The sequence below is a fragment of the Capricornis sumatraensis genome, chromosome 11, assembly GCF_032405125.1.
Source record: "Capricornis sumatraensis isolate serow.1 chromosome 11, serow.2, whole genome shotgun sequence".
In the NCBI taxonomy this organism is placed as follows: domain Eukaryota; kingdom Metazoa; phylum Chordata; class Mammalia; order Artiodactyla; family Bovidae; genus Capricornis; species Capricornis sumatraensis.
Genome location: NC_091079.1, coordinates 51,305,110 through 51,324,191, shown reverse-complemented (window position 1 = coordinate 51,324,191; position 19,082 = coordinate 51,305,110). Strand labels below are relative to the sequence as shown.

At 40.6% G+C, this 19,082-nt stretch overlaps 1 protein-coding gene across 1 annotated transcript in view; it reads right to left on the bottom strand.

Moving 5' to 3' along the window:
- The window catches only part of PREX2 (phosphatidylinositol-3,4,5-trisphosphate dependent Rac exchange factor 2), a 294,556-nt gene that overhangs the window by 102,989 nt on the left and 172,485 nt on the right, over window positions 1-19,082 (bottom strand). Inside the window, exons 25-30 of the mRNA XM_068983504.1 lie at window positions 18,852-19,059; window positions 8,187-8,366; window positions 4,298-4,392; window positions 3,361-3,443; window positions 2,169-2,259; window positions 1,408-1,536 (exon numbers count right to left, since the gene is read on the bottom strand). Of these exons, the coding sequence (XP_068839605.1) occupies window positions 1,408-1,536; window positions 2,169-2,259; window positions 3,361-3,443; window positions 4,298-4,392; window positions 8,187-8,366; window positions 18,852-19,059 (786 nt within the window). The remainder of the gene's footprint in view (window positions 1-1,407; window positions 1,537-2,168; window positions 2,260-3,360; window positions 3,444-4,297; window positions 4,393-8,186; window positions 8,367-18,851; window positions 19,060-19,082) is intronic.

Here is a 19,082-nt window from a genome sequence, read left to right as displayed (position 1 = left end):
CTTTCTTGTGTCAGCAAAGTGTGTAACTCTCTCTGTGTGCCTGCATGCTGAGTCACTTCCGTCGTGTCCGACTCTGTGACGCTATGGACTATAACCTGCCAGGCTCCTCTGTCCACAGGATTCTCCAGGCAAGAATACTGGAGTGGGTTGCCAGGTCCTTCTCCAGGGATCTTCCCGACCCAGGGATTGAACCCACATCTGCATTACAGGTGGATTCTTTACACTAGGGAAGCCCCCTTAATTTTAGGATAAATTTAGAATAATTTATCCTAAAAAAATAGTAGTGAGGGACTTCCCTGGTGGTCCAGTGGTTAGGACTCCATGCTTCCAATACAGGGGCCTGAGTTCAATCCCTGGTCAGGGAACTAAGATCCCACATGGTGCAAAGTGGCCAAAAGAGTAAAAAATATTTAAAATGGCAGTGGTGGGTTAAAAAAGTAGGTTATGATATACTGTTACTTCAGCTGATTACTATTTACCACATTCAAATGACATATGAATGACTGAGGAATATAAATTTACATACAAGCATAATATGTATTATCCAGGTTTCTCCACCTTAGCCCTAAGGATATTTTAGACCAAATAATTCTTTGATGAGAGAGACTATCTGGCGCCTTGTAAGATGTTTAGCAGCATCCCTAGCCTCTACCTACTAGATGCCAGGGGCACCCATGAACGTGACAATGGGAAAATGTCTCTGGACACTGCCAAGCACTGGTCTAATACTGAGAAGAAAACCACTGAATTGGAGATTCCAAAAATTAGACAAATTCCTCATTTCATCTTTTTCACCATCATCACTTTGAAAACTCTCAGAATATCTTCCTTAACAACTCTGACCCTAAATAATATGCAACCAAACTCACTGGCACTGTCTGGAAATTTTTTATATCTCTTTTAGAGGTGGTACCAGTTATGGGATGCTGAGTAGACCATCTCATGCTAGTATTAAAAATAACAAGCAACTTAGACAAACATCTCTGAAAGACAAACTGAAAAACTAATGATTCAACCTTATTTTGATTCTCACAGACTCACAATTGATTGTTTAGACTTTCTATGAAATGTAAAGCATTTTGTGAATCCTTTAGAAATTTTTCTGATAGAGTTTCATACTCCCTCATTGTCTCCTCGTCTTCATAAGAATGAGCCTTTGCTTTATTTCCTGTGAATATTCTTTGAGATACAGTCCACATTGTTTAGATCCTTGGAATACAGGTTTTGTCATCTTATTCCTTCTCTCCCTCCTCTGCTTTCTCTCACCCTTTTCAGTCCTTTTATTTTCCTCATAATATGAAACACTCCAAAGAGTAATCAGGGCATGTCTGAATTTGAGGGTTTAATGGATTTTTAAATGAGTGCTGCTCATGTCATGGGATTTTATTTTTTGCTTTTTATCCTGACCTTCAACAAATTTTCTGATGTTCTGAGCAAGATTCCGGACGCTGCTGGGAAGATTCCAAGGATCTTGCTTGATGTGAAGTCTTAACCTTTTCAGACAACTCAGCTTTGGTTCCATTTCCTGCTGAAACTCTAAATAAACACAGAAAAGCTCTCTTAAGTCTCAACCATTTACCGGTTCACAAGCCCATAAACAGAATCCTCTTCCTTTCATTCCTGTGGTCTTAGGCTATTATCATGGTAGCAATTTATGTAGCTTTATTACGGGAGAAAATCTGTTAAATCTAAAACAAAGTCAGATCCTTATTATCTTCTCACAAAGGTTTAAACAAAGGAAGAAATTTAGATGAAAATCTCTATTTCAACATCCTAAACCAGATGTCAGAAAGTGGCAGCTCTAGAGCTTGTTCTGTTGGCCAGCTCCCCCACCCCCCACGCCATTCCCAAATCTCCTTCCATCAGCACTGGGCTATAACCAAGTAAGCACTGAGCCTGATTTCCGCAAAAGCAACTCAATTTCTTGAATTAATACATCCAGTCTGCCCTCTATAGGCTTTAAACATTTTAAATTTCCAAATAACTCTAAAAAAGGTCCTATATTGGCTTATTATGTACGTTCAATGACTATCAGATAGTAGTATTAAATGAACGATAGAACTAGCACCTAGACTTTTTTTTTCTCATGCTAAGCTTCTGCCTCATGACTGTATTGTCCCCCACTTTTATTTCCTAACTGCCCCGAACAGGTACATTGTAAACCTCACCTTGTAATCCTCGACCTGGTGTCAGGTACTTAGTTTGCTCAAAGGCCCTCACAACAGCTTGGCCTCTCAGGAGATTGGTTATGGAATCCACCTATCACGACAGCAGAGATTTGGGGGAGTTACATAACTTCTCATAACACATAACAGATATTTCCAACAGTAAATATCATAACATTTTTTCTGAAACCAATGATTATTTTGGGAATCCTATGCTGCCCACAAAATCTATCTTTGAATAAAATATTGGGATAAACTCACCTGATAACATTTTAACTGGCGTCTCTTACTTTCCTACCATATATCCATGGGCTATATACATGTGCTCAGTCGCACCCAACTCTGTGCGACACCACGGACTGTGGCCGCCAGGCTCCTCTGTCCATGGGATTCTCCAGGCAAGAATACTGGAGTGGGTTGCTGTGCCCTCCTCCAGGGGATCTTCGCGACCCAGGGATTGCCTCTCCTTTACTGGCAGGCAGATACTTTACCACTGTGCCATGTGGGACACCCACCACATAGTCACACAAAATATAAATTTACTTTATAAAAGAAGTAAGAGGTCCAGAATGATTTAAAAAAAAAAAGAAAAAACACCTAAAAGTTTTCATAATCCTTTACAAAGTGGTCAAATTTTCTACATTATGGATTTTGGTTGTGGGTATACATTTTTTAAAAAATCCAAAACACCAACATGAGCACCAAGACAATCTTGTGCTTCTTGAGGTTAGAAATTAAGTTGAACAAGAAATCATGAGGGAATATCTGAATATCCACAAAGAAACAAATAACAAATAGAACAACTCCTGTTTGTAAAATGCTTTAGCTCCTCTGTCCATGGGATTCTCCAGGCAAGAATATTGGAGTGGGTTGTCATTTCCTCCTCCAGGGGGTCTTCCTGACCCAGGGATCGAACCGGTCTTACATCTCCTACAGGGGCAAGTGGGTTCTTTACCACTAGCACCACCTGAGAAGCCCTTATAATTTTTAAGGACTGTGAAATCCTTGACATTCATAATGATCTTTGGGGTCAGAGGGCTGAAGGAATCCCATCTCAAGCTCTGGAAATTGAAGGAAACAGGGTAGAAAAACAGATGAGTTCTTTCCATTCCAATTCAAAACTCCTTTAGGTCTGGAAAATGGATTTTGACAGTTCAGTCTGTGGAAAAAATTCCTACAATCGTCCCAATCGTACCTGGCTGAAAAGATGCTCAAGGCAGCTGTGTATCTTGTCCTGTTTATCACGAGAAATGCGAACATTTAGGGGAAGTTCATCACCTAGATATTAAAGAAAAAATCATTTCTCTTACGTTTAACATTCCAAACCATTTTTGAATAAACAAAGGAAAAAATAATTAAACACTAGCTCTTATTCCATATGTTAGTTCTCATGTTCAGAAAAAGAATTCCAAAGCTATTGATAGGCATTAGAATGTTAGATTATCACTCCTTTGAAGCTGCAGTAAAAGCAGAGGGACTCACAGAAAGAGCCCTGTGGTACCCATGTCAATGAGTCTTCCAAATGGTGCATTTATCTAATGGTCAAATAGCTGGGATAAGCTGCATATCTCAAATTTAAGACATCTCCCAACTGGATGAAAAGTATTTTGTTCTTCATACACACAAAATAAAAACTGTATAAGACTTTTATATCAAGTAGTATTTTTCTCATTGCCCCCTTCCCTATTGCCCGCCTGAGCTCAGGTGCACCTGCTGTCTTCAAAGCCTGTCCCTCCTCTGCACACAATCAGCAATGTCTAATGTCAGTAAAATTGGTTTCCTGTATAGTAATGCTATCTACCCTTTATAACCTTCTTCCTATATTCTAAGTACTGTCTGAGGCACTATGGTATTCAATTATGTTTAAAATTTATTTGTTTAAACCCTTCATAGTACCACAGAAACATCATAAGACAGCATTTATTAACATAAAAATCAGTTTGTTCTTTCCATCGTTCAAAAAATTCACTGTTTATAATGAGATTGGGAAACTGACTTTCTCAGGCATGTAACACAAAGACCATTGTGTGGCCACCAAGAATGGCTGTTCAAAGATACAAATGTGTATGGATTAAACAAATTAATCCCAGAGGGCTGGCATCACAGAGTTCATGCAGCTCCGCCAAACGCACCCGAGTCCATTTCATCGCTGTGAAAATATGAGCTGCACTGGCTGCTGCAGATGCTGGTGAAGGAGGCAATGGAATTCCTGTTGCTGTTGCAGTCACTGAAAATAATGAGGTACGTGTCATTGTCACAAAATGACAAAGCTTGGCAAAGCTTCCCTGTCACTTCTTATTGCATAAACATAATATGCTACTGTGATATTTGTTAATATGCTTTACAGAAATTGAAGAGAAAGGCAAGTTTGCTCAAATCACATTTTAGCTTAGTTTAAAAGAAAAAATTCCAAGTTCAATCATATTTCAAATTTTCTTCTTATATAATCTAATCATGAATTAATTTTAAAATGCACAGTTATTGGTGTGGTTCAGTGGCTAAGACTCTGCACTCTTCATGTGGGGGGGGTCTGGGTTTGATCCCTGGTCAGGGAATTAGATTCCATATGCTGGAAATAAGAGCCAACGCAGCCAAATAAATCAATACTTTAAAAAAAATAAAAAAGTAAAATAAAATGCATAGTTAATTTACAGGAGCCGAGCCAAACCAAACTTAAAATTTATCATGATACTATATGCCTGTAGTTGATTTATTAAGAGAGACAAATCCTGTTTCATGATCTCTGCCTATGAATCCTTACTATTAACTTCAATTATAACTCATTAATTGCATTCTGAGCCCTTTCCCATCCCCTCAAGGAAGATGATGCCTTGTCTCCACTCCAGAGCCCAGCAAGGATGTCTCACCAAGTAAGTCCTGGATAATGATGAATGCCAAGGGAGAGAAAGTTGGAGATGTTTTTGTGTGAATATGGACACAAGACAGATTTCAGATTTCAGAAATAGTGCAGCAGACAAAATTCTTTTTGCCTTTCAGAATAGGTAAAAAGACTTATTTAACTTTAAATATACATTTAAGATTTCTCTTTTACTCTAGTGAGAACTTGAGAGTAATTTTAATTATCTGATAACTAAAAGTTGAGGTAAGAAAGTATTTTTAGATCTGTAATTTCCCACTGGAGAGAAACCACAGGTTCTTATTAAAGGGCACACTGGTCTCCTTAGAAGCTAAAAAGTAAATGAAATGGTAAAAGTGGTTAATCTGTTTTTTATATTATTAAATTTCTAGAAATAATTAACTCACACACTCATTAAAATCCTTTTCATATAGAAACTGGAAATGTAGAGTGGTTAATAAATTGTGAGCCAGGCCACCTGATTTCCTGGGTAAATTATGTAACTCCTGTGAGTCTCAGCTTTCTTAGATGTAAAATGCAGTTAACATCAGAACTTGCTACAGAGAACTATGGTAGGAATTACCTGAAATCATCCTGTTTTTCCCATGTGCCTGGTAAAAATAAGATTTTTTTTTTCAACTTTTTATTTTGTATTGGGGTATTGTTGTTCACTCGCTAAGTCGTGTCTGACTCTTTGCAAACCCATGAACTGCAGCACACCACACTTTCCTGCCCTTCACTATCTCCCAGAACTTGCTCAAACTCATGCCCATTGAGTCAGTGATGCCATCCAACCATCTCACCCTCTGTTGCCCTCTTCTCCTCCTGCCTTCAATCTTTCCTAGCATCAGGTTCTTTTCCAATGAGTTGGCTCTTCGATTCAGGTGGCCAAAGTACTGGAGCTTCAGCTTCGGCATCAGTTCTTCCACGGAATAGTCAGGGTTGATTTCCTTTAGGATTTACTGGTTTGATCTTCCTACAGTCCAAAGGACTCCAAGAGCACCCACATTTCAAAAGCATCAATTCTTCAGTGCTCACCCTTCTTTATGGTTATAGTTTCAGGTGGACAGCAAAGGGACACAACCATACATAAAAATGTGTTTTAATGGAACCTATGAGTTTGTGCTAAATATCTCTGATGAAAAAACTTTGATTTAATAATAATTACTAAATAACTTTAGTTATTAAAGTTAATTGTAAAACACTGCATAATGAGTGAGTGAGAGAGTAATCATCTTCAGTTGATGTAAATAAAATGGAAGGTTCTGAAGCTGCACGCCCAGCACACAAGACAGGTTACCATGGCCTCCCTGGGGTTCCAGGAGACACAAGGGCTCAAAGGAGAGAAAGCACTTTCAATTAATGAAGTTCACTGCAGGAGCCATCATGTGAACGTCGGGTAAGAAGATGGCAACGGAGTCTGGAGGGAGGGTGCTGTGGGGTGAATTGTATCCCCCTTCTCAAATTCATATGCTGAAGTCAGTGTACTCAGTGTACCTTATTTGGAGGGAGGGTCGTTACAGAGGTAATCAAGTTAAAATGAGGTCATCAGTGGGGACATTAGTCCAATATGGGCTTCTCAGTGGCGCTAGTCATAAAGAACCTGCCTGCAAATGTAGGACACATAAGAGACATAGGCTTGATCCCTGGGTTGGGAATCCCTTGAGGAGGGCATGGCAACCCACTCAGTATTCTTGCCTGGAGGATCCCATGGACAGAGGAGCCTGGCAGGCTACACTCCAGAGGGTCGCAAAGAGTCGGACACGACTGAAGCAGCTTAGCAGGCATGCATGAATACTAGTCCAATATGACCAGTGTCTTGTAAGGAGAGGAAATGTGGACCCAGAGACACACTCGGAAGGAAAAGGATGTGAAGAGACAGAAGGAGAAGATAGCCAACCGCAAGCCAAGAAGCGAGACCTGCTACAGAGTCTTCCTTCACAGCCCTCAGAAAGCAACAACATTGCTGACACCTGCATTTAGACTTCCAGCTCTAGAACTCTGGGATAATAAAGTTCTGTCGTTCAAACACCTGGTTCTTGGGACTTTGTTCCTGCAGTCCTACCAAAATTGTATAGAATGCATGGCACGGAAGAAAAAATGCACAAAGCTGGTCACAGAGGTGAAGGACTGAAATTTGTCCAATTAGCTTGAAACACAACGTAAGAGGAGAAACAAGACAAAAAGAGCCCCTGTTCACTCAGTAGTCCAATAATCAGATACAGCTGCTGCTGCTCAGTCACTAAGTGGTGTCTGACTCTGTGTGACCCCATGGATTATAGCCCACCGGCTCCTTTGTCCACAGGGTTCTCCAGGCAAGAATATTGGAATGAGTTGCCATTTCCTCCTCCAGAGGATCTTACCAACCTAGGTATTGGACCAGGGCCTCCTGACTGGCAGGCAGATTCTTTACCACTGAGCCACCAGAAACAGATATCAGAAACAGATATTTCCCCCAAACTGTTAACACATGCACAATTTGCTTATTTTCCATACATGTTACACAATCCATAAGAGAATAACAAATCTCCTAAATTAGGCCCACTCAGCTGGAGAAAAAAATGGTTTTTCAAAATTTACACAGATTATAAAAGGGAAGAATTTGAAAGACTGTGATGTCTCACAGTGCTCTGTCTGAGGTTGGTTAGGAGCTGCAGTTATTTTATGGGAAGTCCCCTGGAAGGCAAGGAGACGAAACCGGTCATTCTTAAAGGAAATCAACCCTGAATATTCACTGGAAGGACTGAGGCTGAAGCTGGAAGCTCCAGTACTTTGGCCACCTTGATGCGAAGAACTGACTCCAATGGTAAAGATCCTGATGCTGGGAAAGACTGAGGGCAGGAAGAGAAGGGGGTGACAGAGAATGAGATGGTTGAATGGTATAATTCATTCAATGGCCATGAAGTTGGGCAAACTCCAGTGTACGGCCGTATCACCCTGAACATACCTGGTCTTGTCTGAAGTTGGGCAAATGGAGATGATGAGGGACATGGAAGCCTGGCATGCCTCAGTCCCTGGGGTTATGAAGAGTCAGACATGACTTGGCAACTGAACCACAATAAATACAAGCAACAGTCGAAAAGTTTTTTCAAGACCTTTGTGGAAAACACAGAAACACCTTCAATTTGGCTGATGAGAGGAGTTTCAGGAATGAATGCAGTTACCTGTAAGAGTCTCTGTTGCTGATGGTGTCATGACCCGAGTCTTCCTGCTCATCTCCAGCCATGTTAAAACAGACACGTTTGCTGTTTCTCTCTCCCTTCTCATTGTCACTGTCTGTTGGGACTATGGACTCGGATGCCTTACGTTCTAATTTAGGAGAATATGTTATCGAAGACAGAAGGCTGCAATGGGATTTAAAAAAGAAAGGATAAGTGTACATTTTGACACAGGGGGCTGCAAGTAACTACCTTGCTCATTAAATACAATAGGCTTACAGACATTTCTAGAATGCTTCTCCTAGATTTCCCCTGAAATTAATACCCTATTGCATATCATAGGGCTTCCCCGGTGGCTCAGTTGGTAAAGAATCCACCCACAATGCAGGAGACCTGGGTTCCATCCCTGGGTCGGGAAAATCCCCTGGAGGAGGGCATGGCAAGCCACTCCAGTATTCTTGCCTGGGAAATCCCATGGACAGAGGACCCTGGTGGGGCTGCAGTCCGTGGGGATGCAAGAGTCGGATATGACTCAGCAGCTACACCGCCACTGCATTTAAAGCCTGTCATGCCAAGTTCCTCTCAGAGTAAGAGAAACAGCACAATACTTAGACGAGAACGTTGTATTCAAATCTAGGTTCTGCCATGGATTAGCTGTGTTATCCCAGCAAAACCAGGATAGTTCTCCTTGACATCTATGAAACATGGATAGTAAGAAGTGTGTCCCACAGGGTTGCTGTGAGAATGAAATGCACATAACACAGTGCTGGTTCACCATGGGCACACCTCGCTCCCCAGCCACTGTCATCACCATGGAAAGATACCTGGGAAACTTTAAAGTGCTAGCCAAATATTAAAACAAACACTACATGGGCAAAATCTCCTCACTGACTTACCTTCAGACAATAAAAACCCATCTACCTCTCTCCCTCTGCTTTGGGTTTCCTCCAGGCTTTCTCTGTTTGGTAGAGAGAATGTTGTGTGGGCAAACCCTTCTCATGCTCGTGTAAACAGAAGTCCTGCCATTGTGACCCAAAGATGCTAAATACAGTCACATATAAGATGAGGACAGGAGGCAGCAGGGGCTGCTGCCCCAAGGGCATCCACAATCCACTCATCATCAAACAGTCGTGAATCTGCCCAAAGGGAAAGCTCTTCCACTGGAATTTTAAAGCTGAAACACACTATCAGACTCTGAATTGGCATTAAATTAGATTTGGACTCTGAGTTGTGGCTCAGCAGTAAAGAATCTGCCTGGCAATGAAGGAGATTCAGGTTCGATCCCTGGGTTGGGAAGATCACCTGGAGAAGGAAATGGCAACCCACTCCAGTATTCTTGTCTGGAGAATCCTATGGACGGAGGAGCCTGGTGGGCTGCAGTCTAAGGGGTCGCAAAGAGTCGGACACGACTCAGCAAAGAAATAACAACAACATAACTGATTCCGCCAGGCTAAACTCGAACGTTCAGCAAACTGTCTAACTCAAAATGACACAATAATGGCATTAGTCCTTACTATCAAACGATATGCTATAAAATTTGCAAAACAAATTAAACCATAACTGAACAAAGGACCTAGACATGGTTTCTGCAGCCAGCAATCATCTTTTCTTTTACCAAATACCAGTGACATGCTGTTCTAACCAACAGTACATTTGCAGGTTATCTTGACACCCATTTTTCCGTAGCAATGTCATATTTATTTTAGTTCAAGATCATGAAAAGATCTTACACTTCTTATTTATATCCCATAATGTCAAGCCCAATGCTGTGCACTGAGCAAATATTTATTAAGTGATTTCACTAGTGAATTAATTACACTTATGTACCATGCACTGTTCTTGGGGCTGTGAATACAGCATTTTACGAAACAAACAAAACTCCCTGACTTCCTGAAGCTTAAATTATACTGGGAAGAAACAAACAATAACCAAATAAACTGTATAGTATATAGTGTGTGGACAATGATGCTGAGTCACTCAGCCGTGTCCCACTCTTTGGGACCCCATGGACTATAGCCCACCAGGCACCTCTGTCCATGGAATTTTCCAGGCAAGAATACTGGAGTGGGTTGCCATTTCCTCCACCAGGGGATCTTCCCGACACAGGGACTGAACCTGCATCTCCTGCATTGGTAAGCAGATTCTTAACCACTGTACCACCTGGAAAGCCCATATAGAATATCACATGGCTACAAACAGGAAAGGGAAAATTAAAAATTAAAAAAAAAAGGAAGGAAGCTGGGGCTGCAACTTCAAATAGTCTCACCATGAGATGGTATCTAAATAATATTTTGGCATTTTATAGATTTTAGATGCTTGGGAGAATGAGGAAGTTGTATTAGATTGCTCAGGGCTCTGTGAAGCTATGAATTATTTTAAAGACACTTTTTCTATTTGGAAAGATACTTTCATGTCTCATAAGATAGATTGCACACCTCTTCACTCCCTCCACCTCAAAGGTTAAAGCATTAGATTAACTCTAATTACCCAAACTGCACACTGCCAGACAGATGAACCCTGAATACCAAGAGGGAAGAGATGACAGAGTTCTCATTCTTCAAGGAGTCCTCTGTGATTTAAACATCTTTTAAATGAGAAGTAATGGGTGTCAGTATAAACACTTTTTTCAAAGCTCTGCAAATTATGTTCACATATTTGCTTTCCATTTTAAACAGTTGTAGTCTTGATTGTACTGATCCTGTAGGAACACTTGTTAGGCTAACAAACACAGTGATAGAAAAACAGTGTTTTTGACACTGAGTTTTGTTTTGTTTTGTTTTTTTTTAATTTCTAGATTCTTAAAAGCAATAATAGAGGTCAAAGCTGTGTGTTGGAGAAGACTCTTGAGAGTCCCTTGGACTGCAAGGAGATCCAACCAGTCCATTCTAAAGGAGATCAGCCCCTGGGATTTCTTTGGAAGGAATGATGCTAAAGCTGAAACTCCAGTACTTTGGCCACCTCATGCAAAGAGCGGACTCACTGGAAAAGATTCTGATGCTGGGAGGGATTGAGGGCAGGAGGAGAAGGGACAACAGAGGATGAGATGGCTAGATGGCATCACCGACTCAATGGACATGAGATTGAGTGAACTCCGGGAGTTGGTGATGGACAGGGAGGCCTGGCGTGCTGCAATTCATGGGGTCACAAAGTGCCAGACATGACGGAGCAACTGAACTGAACTGAAAGCTCAACATTTATGCTCACAGATATATTTTCCTTTACTTTTGCTCCTGTACAGTGTTAAGCTCTCTGACAGCTTATAGGTCCATTGATTCTGAATGAACATCCTGAGCTGAGCATCATTTCTGGTTAATCTGCACCTAATGCTCCTGATGCATAAAGAGATTTCTATGTGGTAGATTGCACCTAGGGCTTCCCAGGTGGTGTGAGTGGGAAAAATCCTCCTACCAAGGCAGGAGACGTAAGAGACACAGGTTTGATCTCTGGGTTGGGAAGATTCCCCTGGAGGAGGGCATGGCAATCCATTCCAGTATTCTGGCCTGGAAAATTCCATGGACAGAGAAACCTGGCAGGCTACAGTCCATGGGGTCGCAAAAAAGACAGACATGACTGAAGCGACTTCGCGTGTGCATGCACACACACACACACACACACACACACACGGAGGCAAGAAGGCACCATCTCTCCACAGACTGGCCACCAGCCTAACACTTGAGTGCCTGGAAGGTCAGGCATGCTGGCTTTAGAAGCAGGGCTGCCCAGGCAGAGGTGCATCACGTTCTGGGATCAGAAAGAGGCTAATGCAACAGGAGCTCAGGGAAATAAGTTGGTTTTTTTTTTTTTTTTTTTTCCGGGGCGGGGGTGGGGACAAATCATGTTGGGATGTGCAGGCCACAGTAACGCATTTCCTATTCTTCTACTTGCACTTCAGTGTCATTAAGTGGTTTTAAGCAAACAGCAAAATCTACCTGTACAGATTCCTCTGGCATCTGCCTAATGTAGAATGTACCAGATGGAGAGACACAGCTGGAAAGTTCTATACTGAGTAGTAGGGATGGGATGATGGTTACCCAGGGTAAGGTGATGGGGTGGATAAGTTCTCAGGTACAACTGACAGAACCTGATAAGGTGCTGGAGGTGAAGCAAAAGGAAAGAAATGAATCACAGAGGATACCTAGACTCTGGCTTCACAAATGGAAGGGATGGAGAATACTTACCTGAGAAGGGGGACAACCTTGATAAGGGAGGGGTCAAAGTAGATTTAAATAGGTCAAAGTAGATATGAGGTTCAGAAACAAATTTAAGTTTGAGGAGTCTGTGATACAACCCAGTGTTTCATAACTCAACTCACAGACAGACTGTGAGAAGAAATCATTATGTAAGCATATAACTTCCCTATATCAGGCTTCCCTGCTAGTTTAGTTGGTAAAGAATCCGCCTGCAATGCAGAAGATCTAGGTTTGATCCCTGGATTGGGAAGATCCCCTGAAGAAGGGAAACATTACTCACTCCAGTATTCTGGCCTGGAGAATTCCATGGACTATACTGTACATGGGATCGCAAAGAGTCGGACACGACTGAGCAGATTTCACTTCACTTAATCATATAACTGTGACCAGTGAGCTAACACACATTAGCTTTTATGAAACTGTCCCTACTTTTTTACATTAACCAGCAAAATGCTTGGGAAAACCTAAAAGATAATTCAATCACTAGCCTTGACATTCCTATCTGTAATCTCCAGGTCGCTGCTACTGCTGCTGCTGCTAAGTCGCTTCAGTCGTGTCCAACTCTGTGCGACCCCATAGACGCTAACTGTCCTAAATAATGTGTTTTGTTCGTCACTCAACTACGGGGCCCCAGACACTTGGAAAATGAAGTCTGTTCTCAAATTTTGTATCTTCACCAGCCCTCAATACTCTGCATTTTCTTCCTGTAAGAATACAAAAAGTCTGAATTTTAAAATCCCGTTAAATATTTGTACTCTCCATGAAATATTTTTCCCTTTACTTATGTCTAGTACCTAAGTGTCATTAACTGGAAAATAGCCCATTAAAGGGCAAAAGTACTTATTGAGAGAGTCAATTCCTAGGCAGACTGATAAGAAGTCCAGGGTCCCCAAGGAGGAGAAAGGGGTCTGGGGCTCTCGATGTGGAGATAGGGGTCTGGAACTCTCAAGGAGGAGAAAAGGACAAACTTTTTTTTCCCTCTACATTCCTTAGTCTTAGTCAATTACACAACTCAGTTTAAACTCTGTACTAGGGATTATACAACAACAATGTATCTGGCTGCAGGACAGTTTCTCCTTCCTGAAAACCTTCTGACTAATCCTGATATCTTAGAATGTATTATGGGAGTGGTCTGGAGGATCGTTCTGTTGTTAAATTCTAATCCTGTGATCCTAAAATGTAAATTGTGGGAGTGGGTCTGGTAAAATTTTCACAAACTTGAGACATTCTTTTGATTCATTGTAATAACTAATTAAAAGGTATACAACTCCATTGCTAACACTAGCAAGGGAGGCACTCTTTCTGCCCCTTTCTGATGTCTGTGTCAGAAGCTTTCTCTAGCTCTTTTATACTGTAATAAAACTTTACTACACAAAAGCTCTGAGCAATCAAGCCTTGTCTCTGGCCCCAGATTAAATTCTTCTCTTCCGGAGGCCAAGTATTCCAGCATCTTTCATGGTTCAGCAACAACCTCTCATTAGCTTCCCAAAATAGAACAGGAATCACCAAGTCTTGATGAAATTCATAACATCTCCTTACTTCCTGTTATTAGACAGCAAATCTGTCTTTAGTTCTATCTTTGGATCTGAACAAGGTAGGAGGATTTAGAGGAATGCCTACACGTCATGTCAAAAGACATGTTCCCAACAGACAGGAAAACCAGACTTCACGATTAGACAGGCTCAGCACCAGGTCCTTTCACAGGAATGAATGACTTTTAGAAAGGCGAGCAGTGAGATGCTTCGAGGTTTTAATTCTCCTAAAAACTTGGCAGAGCATCCGAGATCTGCTTCTTCACTCTGCAGAGAATAATTTCTACATGGTGAGAAAATTGTTTGGTAACTATCTTTTTAAATGATTTATCAAGCTCCACTGCAGCATCTCTGAATGACGCAATGGGGGACTCCAGGCACCTGGATGACCAAATTATTTTAAAGCGATTAGGTTACACACTGAATTATGGTGAAACATATTTATATTTAGAATTAAATTATATGGTGCACATAAACAAGACCAAGGAAGTTGCTCATATTACTGGCTCATTTCACTTCACTTTCCTAGTAAATATGCACAGTTGGTGAAGGCTTTCAGAAAAACAAGTAAAAACAGGTAAACATTTTAGGTAGTTTGGCTAATAAAAATAGCTTAACTCTCTTTCAGAAATTAGTGCTTTAAATATATAAGCATTTTAAACCAAGTACAGGAAGCCCCTTAGCTCTAACCATTTTCTTGAAAGTATATCTACTTTAGCTGAACTTGTAAAAAAAGTCAATAAATTAACAAAGACAGACAAAGTCTGGACAACTGCCGAGAAGTGCTGGGTAGTCAGTGCATTAGAAATCCAGTCTACAAGGCAGCGTTCACTCAGGTATATCAATAATCCTACCATTGACAAAGAACTCCTCTGAAAAGGAGGAGCAATAAGTCTTGGTTTAACTGGAAGTGTGGGATTGGTCCAGATGCCCTCCTAAAATCCCTTTGAGATCTCAGGTGCATGAATGCTGCTATCTATTGCCTTATTAACAAAAAGTCTTCCTCCCGAACTTTCTAAATACTTCAGGGGAAAAAAAGAGACTGGCTTCTAAAATAGAGTATAACGTATATATTAATAACAAAATCAATTTATTAAGGAAAAATATAACATCCTAAAATATTAACTTCTCTGTCACGCTGTCATTCTGAAACAATTCCAAATATCATATAATTGCTTAAAAATAACACCCTGTTCTCTCGGTGATCTCAAGCTGTTTAATTTGTCTATGACTGTCATGTTCACAATATACCAAGTGATAAAAGTGATTTTAAAAACTAGTGTATTCGACAAAGGAAAACAGAATTTCGTTTCTAAATTAATTCATAAAAATGTCAGAAAGCAATAGCACAGTAAATAGCAACTATCAACATATAATTTTAGGACCTCCCTGGTGGCCCAGTGGTTAAGAATCCACCTGCCAATGCAGAGGACACAGGTTTGATCCCTGGTCTGAGAAGATTCCACTTGTGGCAAAACAGCTGAGCCTGTGCCCTAGAGCCTGTGCTCCACAATAAGAGAGTAACCTCTGCTCACCTTGCCACAACGAGAGAAAGCCTACACACACAGCAACGAAGACGGAGCACAGCCAAAAATAAATAATTTAAATTTTTTTAAAATAAATTAAGAGATAATCTTAGAAATATGATGCATCTAATATGGTGATTTTCATCTCTAAATTTCAAAGATGTGTAAAGCAAGATAAAGCATCAGTTAAAATGTCATTAGTCTAATTACAGCAGAGCCTTAGAGCAAGTTTTAAATATTTTAAGTCAAATGTGAATTATCCATGAAGTAGGGAAGATGTATGTGAACTAAATAATACACATTTGATACTAATCTAAATCTGCAGCTCCATGGAGAGTACAATAAAAAGAGGAAAATGGTCCTGACAGAGTTTTCAGATTCTACCCATTAGGATATATTCAACAATTTCAGGCTCCTAAATGATAAGCAAGCATGTCAAGCACTAGGCTGATTGCTCTTTGTATTCATTTTTATAATTTTCACCATAAATCAACAATTTGTTATTATTCACTCCATTCTGTACACGAGGAAGTGAACTCGTAATGTCCTGTATAGACTAGATGTGATCATAATCACACCCATGACATAGCCAACCTTCCTATAGAGTTCAGGCAGTTCTCCAACCATCAAATTCTGGAATGAGAATCAGAGCTGACCTCTTTGGAAGAATATTATTTAACTCCTTCCTCTTCTCTGTTCTTAATTTTTAAAAAAATTCCATTACTGGCACAGAGATTTGGATAATTTCTCAGTAAACCAATAAGTCAATCAGAAGAGAAAAACAGGTGTTGGTCATTCCTAGGGTTACAGACTTTTGTTTTTACTCATTTAACATGTTAAAGGTTCAGTATATTTTACATTTTTCCATAACATCTATCGAGTGCCTATCCACCAAATATTGTGTTCTTGTCTGTAACAGATACAAGCAATTCCCTATACACAGTTCGTACTCTTCCAATCATATTGTTCAATTGAACATTTGCACATTGAAACTCAGTGTTTTCTGTATGAAAGAATTTTATTCTCCTCTCTGGTACTAAGTTCAGTTCAGTGGCTCAGTCATGCCGACTCTTTGCGATCCCATGGACTGTAGCACACCAGGCCTCCCTGTCCACCACCAACTCCCGAAGCTTACTCAAACTCATGTCCATCGAGTCAGTGATGCCATCCAACCATATCATCCTCAGTCGTCCCCTTCTCCTCCCACCTTCAACCTTTCGCAGCATCAGGGTCTTTTCTAGTGAGTCAGGTTTTCATATCAGCTGGCCAAAGTACTGGAGTTTCAGCTTCAACATCAGTCCTTCCAATGAATATTCAGGACTGATTCCTTTAGGATAGACTGGTTGGACTTCCTTGTAGTCCAAGGGACTCTCAAGAGTCTTCTCCAACACCACAGTTCAAAAGCATTAATTCTTGGGCCCTCACCTTTCTTTACAGTCCAACACTCACATCCATATATGACTACTGGAGAAACCATAGTTTTGACGGAATGGACCTTTGTTGGCAAAGTAATATCTCTGGCTTTTTAATATGCTGTCTAGGTTGATCATAGCTTTTCTCCCAAAGAGCAAGTATCTTTTCATTTTATGGCTGCATTCACCATCTGCAGTGATTTTGGAGCCCCCCAAAATAAAGTCTCTCACTGTTTCCATTGTTTCCCCATCTATTTGCTATGAAGTGATTGGACCAGATGCCATGATTTAAGTTTTCTGAATGTTGAGGGTTTTTTTTAATGTATTTATTTTAATTGGAAGCTAATTACAACATTGTAGTGGTTTTTGCCATACGTAGACATGAGTCAGCCATGGGTGTACGTGTTTCCCTCAACCTGAACCCCCCTCCCGCCTCCCTCCCCATCCCATCCCTCAGGGTTGTCTCAGTGTACTGGCTTTGAGTGCCCTGTTTCATGCATCAAATTTGGACTGGTGACCTATTTCACATATGGTAATACACATATTCCAATGCTGTTCTCTCAAATCATCCCACCCTGCCTTCTCCCACAGAGTCCAAAAGTCGATTCTTTATAGCTGTGTCTCTTTTGCTGTCTCACATATAGGGTCATCGTTACCATCGTTTCTAAATTCCATACATATGCATTAATATACTGTATCAGTGTTTTTCTTTTTGACTTACTTTCATTCTTATAATAGGCTCCAGTTTCATCCACCTTTTTAGAACTGATTCAAATGCATTCTTTTTAATATCTGAGTAATATTCCATTGTGTATATGTACCACAGCTTTCTTATCCATTCGTCTGCTGATGGACATCTAGGCTGCTTCCATGTTCTAGATATTGTAAACAGTGCTGCAATGAACACTGGGGTACATGTGTCTCTTTCAATTCTGGTTTCCTTAGTGTGTACGCCCAGCAGTGGGATTGCTGGGTCATAAGGCAGTTCTATTTCCAGTTTTTTAAGGAACAGCCACACTGTTCTCCATAGTGGCTGTACTAGTTTACATTCCCACCAACAGTGTAAGAGGGTTCATTTTTCTCTACACACTCTCCAGCATTTATTGTTTGTAAACTTTGTGAGAGCAGCCTTCTGACCGGTATAAGATAGTACCTCATTGTGGTTTTGATTTGCATTTCTCTGATAATGAGTGATGTTGAGCATCTTTCATGTGTTTGTTAGCCATCTGTATGTCTTTTTTGGAGAAATGTCTGTTTAGTTCTTTGGCCCATTTTTTGATTGGGTCATTTATTTTTCTGGTATTGAGCTGCATAAGCTGCCTGTATATTTTTGAGGTTAATTCTTTTTCAGTTGCTTTGTTTGCTATTAAGCCAACTTTTTCACTCTCCTCTTTCACCTTCATCAAGAGGCTCTTTAGTTCTCCCTCACTTTCTGCCATAAAGGTGGTGTCGTCTGCATGTCTGAGGCTGTTGAATTTCTCCCAGTAATCTTGATTCCAGCTTGTGCTTCATCCATCCCTTCATTTTGCATGATGTACTCTGCATATAAGTTAAATAAGCAGGGTGACAATATGTAGCCTTGATGTCCTCCTTTACTGATTTGGAACCAGTCTGTTGTGCCATGTCCAGTTCTAACTGTTGCTTCTTGACCTGCATGCGATGGTCTGTTATTCTCTGGTACTAAATGCTTCCTTAAAATATAGGTCAACAGAATTGACATGTTTTGATTCAATGGACATGAACTTGGGCAAACTCTGGGAGACAGTGAGGGACAGGGGGCCTGGCATGCTGCAGTTGATGGGGACACAAAGAGTCAGACACCACTTAGCGAGTTACATTGTTCGAACAAGAACCACATTGTTTTTAAGGTGATGGAATGAAGAGGACCTAAACGGTCAGCAAAAATTCCTATATTTTCAAACACTACAAAGAATAATGGATGTTCAAGAGTCCCATTTTCTACAGCTATTTTATCAGGAACATTTAAAAGGTCAGTAAATAAAATACTTACTCATCTATTTGACAAACACACATCTCCACCTCTTTCAGTGCAGTCTGAAGTTTGCCCAAAAGTTTCTGATAGATATCCTGGGTTTCTAAGTCTTCTTCTTTCAACAAATACCGGAGACCATGTCCATCTTGCTGTCCCAGAGACAGGCCTGAAGGGGCTGCCATGGTTGTGATCGTATGCTGAATGTACACCATAGGGCTTAGTTTTCCTGAGGAGTTAAAATCATTCTAT